The 12,204-nt window shown below is 46.9% G+C and overlaps 1 protein-coding gene across 3 annotated transcripts in view; it reads right to left on the bottom strand.

Moving 5' to 3' along the window:
- TNS3 (tensin 3) overlaps nt 1-12,204 on the bottom strand; it is a 252,451-nt gene that overhangs the window by 124,404 nt on the left and 115,843 nt on the right. For all 3 annotated transcript variants that reach the window (XM_063085688.1, XM_063085686.1, XM_063085687.1), the window contains 2 exons: nt 7,714-7,778; nt 4,617-4,700 (listed from right to left, as the gene is read on the bottom strand). In XM_063085688.1, the coding sequence (XP_062941758.1) occupies nt 4,617-4,700; nt 7,714-7,778 (149 nt within the window). The remainder of the gene's footprint in view (nt 1-4,616; nt 4,701-7,713; nt 7,779-12,204) is intronic.

The raw sequence follows: 12,204 nt of genomic DNA, 5'->3' as shown, positions 1-12,204 counted from the left end.
TCACCACGTCTGGGCAGTTTTTCCTCCATCCAGCACTGGGCGGCCCTCGACATGAGAAAACCTGCTTCCTCCACTGGTCCTGACAGTCCTGCGTGTCGGCAGCCCAGCGGGTTGACTCCATCAGTGCCTGGAGGTTTGCTTGGTGCCTTTGCAGTGACAACTCAGGTGAGATGACACCTTATCCTCTGCACATTCTCAGGGCCGATGTACAAGCAGATCCAGGCCTCGGGGTGGAATGAGTTTTTGTTTTGCATTTTCCTGCAAACATGGATCTTTCTGCAGTTCTAGGCCTGAGGGGCTCCTGGTGATGCAGCGCGAGCAGCCAGAGAAAAAGCACAAAAAGTCACTTCCTTCATGTGAGGACAGTCAAGGTGATGGCAGAAGAATTTCATTTCATAGCAAGCTCTCAGAGAAAGAAGCCAAAGACCAGGGCCAGAGGCTCACTCATGGTTAGACGGGAAGGGAAGGAGGCCACTCCCTGCCTGGGACCCGGGACTTCCCACGACTGGCTCTCTACAGTCCCAGCTTCCCAGATTGGTCTACATAGCACTGCTTGTTTCATAACTTAACCTATCAAAAAGTAATACATTCAAATAAGCTCTTGGCATCCAATTCTCAACTGTCCTTTCTTGAAAATTAGTTTTTATGAATTCATATTTTCAGGTGAATGAAACCAATAAGGTAAAATGCAACTTTTTTCTTCCTTCGCATGCCTTCTTAATAAGGATAAAATTTTAAAAAGCAGAATATTGTTCTCAGTCCCAAACAAATACACATACAACGCCTTCTAAAAACGACAAAGTTCATGGCAAATACAAGCTGAAGTTGCTGCTGTACTTTACAATACTGAGTTTGTGACGACCTAGAGAGCCGCCATGAGCATCAAAGAAAAGAAAATTCAGACAACAGGTGAAAATAAGAGAAAACAAAAATAATGTAAAAGAATTTCACAATTAGTTCACCCAGCCAACTGTGGAAAGGTTCGATTTTAACTTCACACACATGATATTTTCCCATGGCATTAAAGGTAGATGTAAATGAATGAATGATAGGGTGTTAGATGCCCTCTGAAGACCATCCCAACAGCCTTATCAAAAACAAGAAGTCTTTACTCAGTCAAGGCAATTTTCACAACTGCACAGATCAGAGGCCAGACACTTTTTAAAAACAGGTCCACTATTTTCCCATTGCTATCTTTTCTTTCTTTTTAGGGAATAACTCCCGGGGGATGATGTTTCCCACACTTCATCTCAAACTAGCAAGTAAGTTTTGAAAACCTAGAGATTGCTTTTAAGTTGTCATGGGACCCTTGTAAAAGCAAAACCTTACATTTGAAATTTCCTTAAATCTCCCAAAACATATGAATTACACTTGACATAAGCTTAAATCACTCTGACCATGTGGGAGTATGAAAACCAGCATTTAAACATTTCTTTTCTAAGCAAAAGGGGCCATTGTAATGTGACATCTTTCCTACCGGCTTATGAATTCCATGTTCCCGACATCAGTGACCACGGCTGCAGGTGCAGCACAGCACGGAAGGGAGACATGAGCTGGCCACAGTGGCTTCATCCTGCTCGTGAGTGCCATGCATGGGTGCTTAGCTAACACTCCTGAGTGCTGGCTCCTGCCACTGTCACTGGGAGATGAGCAGAGCTCAGGACAGCCACAAAGAGGAGGTGGTTGCATGGATGCAAGCATCAGAAGAACAAAGACATGGAGACAACAGCCCCGTTTCTCCCTGGGGAAACTACCAGGCCATAGGTGGCCACACCCACACAGCAACATGACCCAGGGGAAATGGCCAGGCTGAGTGGAAATGTGTGGTTCCCTGAGGAATGGTCACCTTCCTCCATCTGCACTTCTGAGGCCAAAGACGAAGGGCAGGTACGGGGAAGGGCCACTATGGCCCAAAGCACTGCAGAGGCTGCGTCCCTGAGGGGCACTTTAGAGTCCTCTTTAGAGAGGGGACTGGACACCTCTCCGCCTTGCAACTTTCAAGCGTTCTTTCAGACACCCAAGGCATCATGTCAAAAATGACAGAAATATCAAAAGCCAAATAATGCTACAATATTAGGATAATTTCTTGGACATGCTAATTTCTATATGCCAAGATGATTGTTTGAGGACATGAGAACAGTGGTCTTAGGCGACCCACCTGGACCACCCAGGGGTCCCTTTTGCAGCTGACACTCAGGACACGCAAGCCACATGGAAGGAAGAACGGCTTTCCCACCCCTCTCCCCATGAACCCAGTCACGGGGCCGAGAGCGGCCTGCTGCTGTCTTGAGTCCTTCTCAGAGAGAAAGGGAAGTGAAAGAGAGAAGGAAGGAAAGGAGGCGGTCAGCGATTTTGATAAGTTCAAGGCATCACTTCCATGATGCTGATGACTGGCTTACAGCAGGACTTCATTTAGTTACTCATCAAAGAGGAAGGCCTGGGACGTTCAGGAGTGCCCGCTCACACAGCAGCGGTAACTGGCACCCACAGGAGGCCACACCAGGGTGGCAACAAGCGCTTCTCTAGGTCTGCTGAAGGTGAGCAGAGGTGCCGAAACAGAACACACCCCAGGCCATGGCTGACCTGGCCCTGCAGGCCGACTGCTCCGTGGCTTTTAAGCGTAAAAAATAAAGTAGCAGAGAGCTCAGCTCCCGTCGAGGGGGCCTCGCGCCTCACATGCTCACTAACCCCTGCATCCACCATTTGGAGGCTCTGGGGTCTGTCAATGGCAGCTACAGAAGCTGCTGCTGAGACTTCAGAGGTTCTCTCTACAAACCTCAAGCCAACCAATCACCCTCAATCAAGAGTGGTTATCATGAGACTGACTTTGAAATGATTTCTTGAGCTCAGTCCTAAAATAGCCCACAGAGCAGCCCCCTCCCTGGTGCGTGTGGGACGACGGAAGGCTCCCGTCACACAGCCTGTTCCTGTAAATGCGACTGGAGCAGGTTCTTCTGTTCTCGACATTCGCCCAGATCGATCGTGTGCAATCACACAGTTGTTCACCCCTCAACACCTGCTCGGTGAGCATCTTCTGCTGCAGGCACTGGGTCAGGTAACAGGACAAGAGCAGGGAACAAGGGCATCCCCCTGACCTGGGTGCGCGCAGTCTAGTGCTGGACCGCGAAGCTGAAGCCAGCTACCACTGCAAAGCGCAAATGCCACAGCTTCAGATGCGCGATGGCAGCAGGGATGCAGGAAAACCCTCGGCAGGCTCAAATGAGAAGATTCTTCCCTTTTCCCCCACAATCTTTTGACGTTATTAAAAAGCTGCTGGTGCAGAAAGTAACAAGGACAAAAAGAAGAAAACAAGGACAGCTACGCCTTCCTGGCACGTGCTGCGCATTTTGCGTGAGCTACTCCCCATTTATGCCTGTCTTTTTTGTGGAAGGTCACATAAGTGTTGTCATTTTGGAAACTGCTCAACAGAGAAATAACACTCAGTTCAAAATAGAGCAAGGGGTTGTTTAGCTGTAATACTCATAAAGTGCTGGGTTTCTGCTTCTGCAAGCACCTGACATCCCCTGTGGGGCCTGATGCTCAGAGCAGGGCATGGCCAGGCTGACCCACAGCCCACATCCCAGCCCATGTCCTGCAACGCATGCCAGTCTGCAAATACCTGAGACAAGAGAAGAAGGTGCCTCTGGAAGTCCCTGAAGTCCCTTTCCACCCACCCCTCACCTGCCGATGCAGCCCTCGATTACACGAGAGTAAACAGATGTGAGGGACTGAGATTCCATACAACTGGCCAGGTGTACAACTGTCCTGCTCCCAGATGGAACACCGCCTGGTGAGTGCCTTGGCCGTTCATGGGCAAGTTCACTGCTATTAGGTGTAAACTAGAAATGCATGGGAGTCCTGTGCTTGGCTCACGTGTTTGCAAGGTGGGTAGATGTGGCTCTTCTCACTGCATCCCACCCGACCCTGCTCAGGGCCTCCTGGCCTCAGCCTGGTGGAGCAGGCAGCAACAGGACCAAGTTCTGCTCCCCCATGGCTGCTCGCCAACACGTACTGAGCACCTTTCAGGTGTCCCGCTGAGCAGCAGAGAAGGGCAAGGTGGGCAACAGGAAAGAGAAACATGCACTGGCCTCAGGAAGCTGACAGGCTAGTACAGAAGCTGGTCCACTTAGACCCGGAACTGTTTGTGTGGATAAAGTTTTATGGCAACCTGGCCACGCTCACTGATTTCCACATTGCCTAGGGCTGCTTTCCTATTAAAACAGCTGTGATAGAGACCATGTGACCCACAAAACCTAAAATATCCATTCTCTAGCCCATTACAGAAAAAGTTCACTGACCCCTGGTGTAGCAGATAGAAACAAGCTTCCACATAACGATGGAAACCAAAGCTCACAGGCTGCAAGAGAGGAAGACCCCAGCTGCTGCAGGTGAGGAGGGAAGAGTCCTCGGCCTACCTCTCCGGGAGCTGGCCTGCTCAAGACACGCAGGACGCTCATCTCTGGCCCTCTGCCCATCAGCAAGTGACTCCTTCACAGTCTTTGGCAGGAACCAAGAGCACCATGGGGGGTGGGGGAAATGGATCAGAAGAGGTGTCTCTCCTGTCCTTTTTAAGTATAAAATCTCACGTTCATTCTGGCTATGGGCTACATACATACCGCTTCTGGGAAGGCTGCATTAATGCTGAAACTTTGTCATCATAAAACTTCTTCATGGCAAATCTGTCGAGGGCCTGGTCAGCACTGGGCAAGCAGAGAGAGAAAGAGTGAGACAGAGCGTCAGTTCAGTGACCTCCCACCACATGGCAGGGTGACCCAGGACACGTGTCCTGTGGCTGCTGAGATGACCAGCTCCCACGAGGAGCTTCATTCTTTTACTGCACCTGGGCACAATCTCCAACCATCTCTAAGAAGGTTTCACTTCCCTGCAGGAATATGCTCAGTTCCAAGTGGGAGCCACTCCTGTAGGGTTTGAACTCTAGTCTGAAATACCATCACCTTATCTAAGTTATGAACTTACATGTGCATAACTGTCCTGTTGCTACACTAGCTCCCAAACAGAGGAGGCCAGTTTACGTGGGACAAGAGGGCAGACCCAAGTCTCAGGACCATGAGGACATGAGGAGTGAACACATCAGCTGGTGCACACGCCAGTCCCAAGAGGCATGTTTGGGACACACATGGGATAGCCCCAGTGCCCTAGTCAGTAGATCACATCTAGGAACGGGCTTCAGAAGGGCCCAGGAGGCTGCAGACCCTGAGGAAAGGTGCTGGAGACTCAGGGCTACAAAATTATGTTTTTGAAGTAACTGCCACTGAAAGTAACCCTGCTTTCCTACATTGTATCTGACATTAAACTCCAGCTCCAAAATGCCCACATGTAGTATTTGACAGAACTTTCTGGAAACCCCATAGCAGGGCATTCATGGGTTTTCCTGATCTGACTTCAGCATAAATCATGGAACATGGGTGTGGTAAGTCTTAACCACACAAACTTGTTTAAGCCAACAGCCTCCTTAAATCTTGAGGCACTTTCCTTAGAAAAAATGTAAACGTACCCTCTATAAAAATAATATATACAAGAATTGTGAACACCATAAAGACCCAGAAAAAAAAATATTCAGAGAGATAGGCAGAAAGACAAAGGAAAATATTCAAAAGTCAGTGTAATGTGATTTGACTCTCACTGAACGTTGTTCTGCAGTGGCCAGCCTACTGCCTGTATTTGTTTGAACAAGGAGCTGGGCTGGCAGGGGTGTCTACTGAGTGCTGAATATTTCACATATTGAGTGGATATGTCTTTCAAGTTGAAAAGTATAGCTACATATCCACTCATTGATTTTAAGTATTCTCTTTTCTGGAATTCCCTTGTTTTATTAAATGCTGTTAGTAGTTTGTCCAGTGTTCATGCTCGGTGTTATTACTATTACTAGTACTAATAATGTGAGTGCTGGCTTTGTCTTTACGAACTTCTACTTTTATGGCGTTGACACAAGAATGGTCTTGTTACTTCGTGAAGTTTCTGTCGTGTTCTGTTTGCACAGTTTGTGATAAAGGCCTTAAACATGTGTGCTCCCTATGTTTATTTCTGGAATATAATCTAAGATGGAACATCGTAGAAATGATCAAAGATGTATCTACAGGAATGTGTTCATCACGGCCAGCTTTAGAGCAGAGAATAATCAGAAGCAACCTAAATTCTAAGCACAAACTGGAAGCAAACTGGACAGGCAAAATCCACAAATGCTTAAATACGTAACATTACATCTGTGGGACAGATGGCTGCACAGCCACTGCAGTGGGGCAGGGGAGCCTGTGAGTGCAACAGCGTTAACACAGAAAGCAGGTTACAAAGAGGCTGTGGTGTCAGCCCATCAAGTGAAAAATCACTTAATGCTGTTACTCTACTAAAACAGCAGCATTAATAACAACAGCTAATATCTGAGCACCGAGGCTGTTCTAACAGCTTTACGTGTAATGAAACACTCTGGGAGGTACAGCTATTCTTTCCACTTTGCAGGTAATGACACTGAGGCTTAGAGAGATTCGGTTAAACTTCCTGACACATGCTGCTGAGATATGTATTGACTATTTGAAGAAAGTGGGATTTTTAGAAAGAATGTCAGAGATGTGGTTTAAATGAATAAAACCCTTCCTCTCTGTCCTTCCCCAAAATGCCAGGACTGTTCACAGCACAAGGAACTTCGCTTGAAACAGAACTGTGTTGTTGGGGGCAGAAATACTCAGAGAGGTCTCTGTCCAGAACCTGCCAGCCTAAATTCGGTCTCCGACCACATGTCTTCCGTTTAATGGAGGGCTTCACTGTGACCAGGAGTCTTGATTTGTCTGGCACACACACAAATGCTTATTCTCGCCAAGAGGGGATCTGATTTTCACTTGAGGGTTGGGTTTCCTCCCTGGCAGGCACCAGCACCCCAATTTGTTTCCAGAGAAAATATTTGGAAAATCAAATTTCACTCCTTAATGCTAGAAAGGAAAAGATTTATCGGCTAATATGAATAGGCTTATATTTCCACAGAAGGGAGGAGCTCAAGCTTCACAAAGTGGCCATTGAGAGACAGGGGGAATGCAAATGTGGAACCATAAAGAATGGTATTTTCTAAACTCAGCTTCAGCGTGAGTGCAGATCTGTGCTCCAGGAGGCGTATCAGGGTCCACCATGGCTGCCAGTGCCAGGCATGTGGCCAAGGTCCTCAGCCCTCTCACGGGCTCCCCTCTCACAGGCCCTGAGATTGTGAGCACACTGTCTCGCTCCTCTGAGCCTCAGTTTCCTCATCTGTACAATGAGAATAATAATAACTGCCTCATGGTTAGTGGGGAGGATTCCAGGAGAAAAGGAAAACATTCAGTGTACTTCCCAGAGGCCCAGTGCAAGCAAAACCCGCTGGCTGCCACTATCATTATTGTTTATGATCTAGCAAAAACTCTGTCCTTGCTTTTAATAAGTGCCACCTCCCTCTATTATTTTTATTAGAGAATGACAGTGAGCTCACTTACTTTTTAATGCCTCCATTGAAGTAATTAGTATCAATCATATTAACCAGGAAAATGTCTTTTTCACAAGAGTAAACCCTTAACTGGAAGCTGTGTTTCCAGGCACCGACCACCCAGGCACTGGGGGACAGGGACTTGGGCCAGCCAAACCCTTGGCCTCCAGGGCAGCCACCAGGCTGACCGCCTCCCACCCCACCCAGTCTCTGCTTCCAGCACCCTGAAGCAGCAAGTTTCATCCTACCTGGCTGAGACGTTGGTGAAGTGCATGTAGGATGATATGACCACTCCTATGCGTCCTTTTCCACCCTGCAGGAGACAGAAGAGAAACTAATTTTCTCTGGAATCCCATAGCAGAGACGTAATTAGAGCAGGAGAATGCTCCCCCATGGACAGAAGGACAGAGCTTGCTCTGGAGGTTGGGACAGCATTGGCTCCTCTGCCTCCCTGTCATGGGGGGTCAGCACCCAGTGTTACTGCAGCCTCCGCAGCAGGGAAGCTGCACACAGGGTGCCCACAGCAAGAGCGGGTGCCGACTGGGGTGCCCGCGGAAGCCTCAAGGGCAGATCACACAGCAGCAGCCAGTCATTTCACTTCCCAATTCGGATGGGAGAGACCATGCCAGGCTCTGCAGCGATCAGCACAACTTAGCCACCTAGGTGAAACAGAAGCGTGTGCCTACTCACTGGCTGACAGAGATCAGGGCTGCACACACAGCTCAGAGCACAGGACAGCAGGCTCCAGCATGCTGGCGGCATCGCCACTCCAGTGCCGCCCATGCAGCCCTCCCTCCTTACACACACAGGGACCACTGTCCCAGGTGGGTGTTGTGGAAGAGGAATTGCTCAAACCATGCCACAGACATGCACAGTCAGACCATAAGCCAACACCACCAACAGCAGGAGAAGGGGAGGCCACGCGACGGGCCACCCTCACTCGGAACCACAGATGGTGCCTTCCAGGATATACCACCATGACCTGCAACAGCGGTCAGCAAAGCTCAGCCCACGAGCTGACTCTGCCCATCACCTGTTTTCCTACAACCTACGAGCCAAGAGTCACTTTTACATTTTTAGACCATTGATGAAAAGCCAAAACAGAGTAAAATTCTGTCGAATGTGAAAATTCTACAAAGTTCAGATCTCAGTGTCCATACCCAAAGTTTGATCAGGACACAGCCACCCCATTTGTTTACATACATCCACAGCTGATTCCACCCATGCTGCAGATGCGGGTTTGAGTAGTTGCAACAAGACCATGCAGCCCACAGAGCCTAAATTATTATCTGGCTCTCTTTAGAAGAGTTTGCCAACCCCTGATCCAGAATAACATAAAGCCAAACTGGCATGGCTACCAACATGCAACTCCCTAACTCTATTCCTGGAAAAGAACTGAGCAAATTCAACTCAAAATTCCAATAAACCCATAATCAGATGTGAATGTCACCCAGGGGTAGTCTTCTCTTCGACTGGTGAAAGTCAAAAACATGCCTCATAGACGTAGGCATTTGATAAATCTTTGCAGCTGAATCCTGGCACATGCAGTTATCAGCAGTGCAGCTACTAGTATTCTTCTTGCATAAACCTATATTTGTTTTAAGAGAGAAACTCACCTGCAAGGAAACAATACCACCTCAAGCCAAAATGGGCACACATGCAGTGGTATTCACCATTGATATCAATCGTATTTTGTGGCACCAGTTATGGACATATAAAGCAAATATGAAGAGATCTGAAAGGAGAGATAGCAACACAATAACAGTAGGGGACTTCAATACCCAACCTTCAACAACATGTAGATCACACAGACAGAAAGTCATAAGGACACATTGGACTCGAACTACACTTTAGACGAAATGGAACTAACAGATATACACAAAACATTCCATCCAACAGCAATAGAATACACATTCTTCTAGTGCACACAGAATATTCTAGAGGACAGATCAAATGTTAGGTCGCAAAACATGTCTGAACAGATTTAAGATGAATGAAATCATATCAAATATCTTTTCTAATCACAAATGGTAGGAAACTATAAATCAATGACAGGAGGATTCTTGGAAAATTCACAAATATGTGGAAATTAAATGGCATGCTCCTGAACAACCAATGTTCAGTTTCATTACTGACTACACAAGAAGAAATTAAAAGGGAAATTTAGAAATATCTTGGGACAAATGAAAATGGAAAAACAACATACCAAAACTTTTGGGATGCAGCAAAAGCAGTTCTAAGAGCGAAGTTTATAGCAATAAATGCTTACATCAAAGAAGAAGAAAAGTCTAAAATAAAAAACCTTATGTTACACCTCAAGGAACTAGAAAAAGAAAAACAAACTAAGCCCACAGTTAGCACAAGGAAAAAGATAAAGATCAGAGCAGAAATAAGTATAATAGACATTAGAAAACAATAAAAAAAATAACCTAAAAGAAACGGATAAATTTCTAGACACATACAACCTACCAAGACTGAATCACTAAGAAACAGAATATCTGAACAGACCAGTGATGAGTAAGGAGATTGAATCAGTAATAAAAAGTTTCCCATCAAAGAAAAGCCCAGGACCTGATGGCTTCACAGGTGAATTCCATCAAACATTAAAATAAGAACTAATACCAATGCTTCTCAAACTCTTCCAAAAAATTGAAGAGGAGCACTTCCAAACTCATTTTGCAAGGCCAGCATTATCCTGATACGAAGTCTTTTCTTACAAGAGCCAGATATTAAGTATTTTAGGCTTTGCTGGTCACAAGGTCTTGCTGCAACTACCCAAACCTACAGCTGCAGAGTAGGTGCAAGTGGCCGTGGACCTACTTAAACAAATGGGGGTGGCCGTGTTCCAATGAAACTTCATGTATGGACTGAAATTTAAGCTTCATGGAACACTCAGCTCACAGGTCACAGGAAAACAGGTGGTGGGCTGAGTCAGCTTGTGGGCTGAGGCCTTTCAGTGCAAGCAACATTCTTTTGGACTTGAACAGTTTAGTCCGCTCTTAACGAAAATCATAGCATTGCTGACTACACAATTTGCTGTGGATATTGTGCACCATGGACTAAAAAACAAGGAGTGTGGAGTGGATAAAATCTTCCAAAAGAATCACAGGCTATTTCTGCTCAATCAATAACCAGGCGTGGATAGGTGAGGGAAGTGTGGACGCGCCCTGCAAACAAGAGCCTTTGTATCAGGCAGGAGAAGGGGGAACACCACCGGCCCGACTGGGCAGACACAGGCCAGCTATGTCAGTAACTCCCGGCATTCGTGCAAGGAACTGCACATTCTGCAAAGCAGGCGGATTTCAGCAAATGTCAGCGATTCTGCCCCCGCAGCGATAGACTTCTGTTAACATCGGCATCAGCAATTTCAAATTAAAAGAGGGCTTATCTCTCATGGCATGTTTTCTAAGTGTTTCAGAAATGGTTTACACAACATCAGAACAGTGCAAGTGGTGAACAGATCAGTTTTGGGAAGTTTCACATGTTCCCAGTGAATCCCCCTAATGCAATGTGTCCAGAGAGCCCAGGGTTGCTCAGGAAAAGATGCGTTTTAAAGATCTCTAGGTGATTTTGTCACTGGGTACCCACATGTTTTAAATAATATAATTTATTTCAATTTAATTAAAAAATTGGAGTGAACAACTCAGATGGAATAAATGGCTAAGAGTGGTGCTTCTGAAGTCCAGCCACGCCAGTGTCCTCTAAGGATGCAGCGGGTCGGGGTAAGCCCTGGGACCTGCTTTCTCGCAGGGGCAGGTGCTGCCACTAGTCCAGGGCCGCCCTGTGAAGGCCCCTGGGTTAGGAATGCCACTTAAAATGCCTTAAGTGATCTTAGGCAATCACAACCCATCACCATTAGGCTCACCGCATCAACATCACCAGGACAAGCCTGAAAACATAGTTCATTTTAATTGACAAGAAGTATATTTCTTAAAAAGTCTCTCTTTTTCTCTCTCTCTCTCTTAGTTTGCACTAAACATCAATGTGGGCAAAGACTCCTCACTTGAATGCAACACTTGAAGAAGTTCAGGTTAAAGTACACAATGTGATAAGAAAGTGTTATCTGTTTGGGGGGAAATGTGATTAAGTCAGATGTGGGAAGCAAGTGACATCTGTGTGCCCTGATGGCTGTGTCTGTCGCGAGCATGGCACTGGCCACATTATCAGCAAGCTGACCCACAGCAGTCTTTTTGAACATGAAAAACAGTCTGGAAGGAAAAAAAAAAAAAAACATTTCAAGATGGAAATGTCAACACTTCCTAGATGTCCTGATGGCCCTCAGAATGCCGTACAGAACATATACAATAGGGAGCTGCCTCTTTACGGACGGTGACCCCACCCTACTGGCAACTTCCCTGCTCAAAGGATCCCCCTAACGCAAAGTGTCTAGGGTAGGAGCTTCCACGTATAAAACAAGTGTCTTTTGGGAGGGGGTAAAGTAAATCAGCTTTCAACCCAGCCCCTTTCAACACCAATCAAATGTGAGGAACCAGCGGTAGCACTAGGCAGATGAGAAACAGGAGGAAAGACCCCGGGAGCTGCAGGAGGAAGCGTAAAAGGCCTGTGGCAGCCAGGAGGGTGCCCGCTCACACGCGTGCCTGGGCTGCCACGCCCACCCCACAGCCAGGCCGCCACCTGTGAGGTGCACCTGCTGCATGTCCACAGGGCCAGCTGCGCTGGAAAGGACCACGTGTTTACTGCAATTGCATCCTGCCAGCACCATAAGTCCATCCATGAAA

The sequence above is a fragment of the Cynocephalus volans genome, chromosome 2 (assembly GCF_027409185.1).
Source record: "Cynocephalus volans isolate mCynVol1 chromosome 2, mCynVol1.pri, whole genome shotgun sequence".
Lineage (NCBI taxonomy): Eukaryota > Metazoa > Chordata > Mammalia > Dermoptera > Cynocephalidae > Cynocephalus > Cynocephalus volans.
Note: the sequence above shows the minus strand (reverse complement) of the source record. Positions and strands in the feature narration are given on the sequence as shown.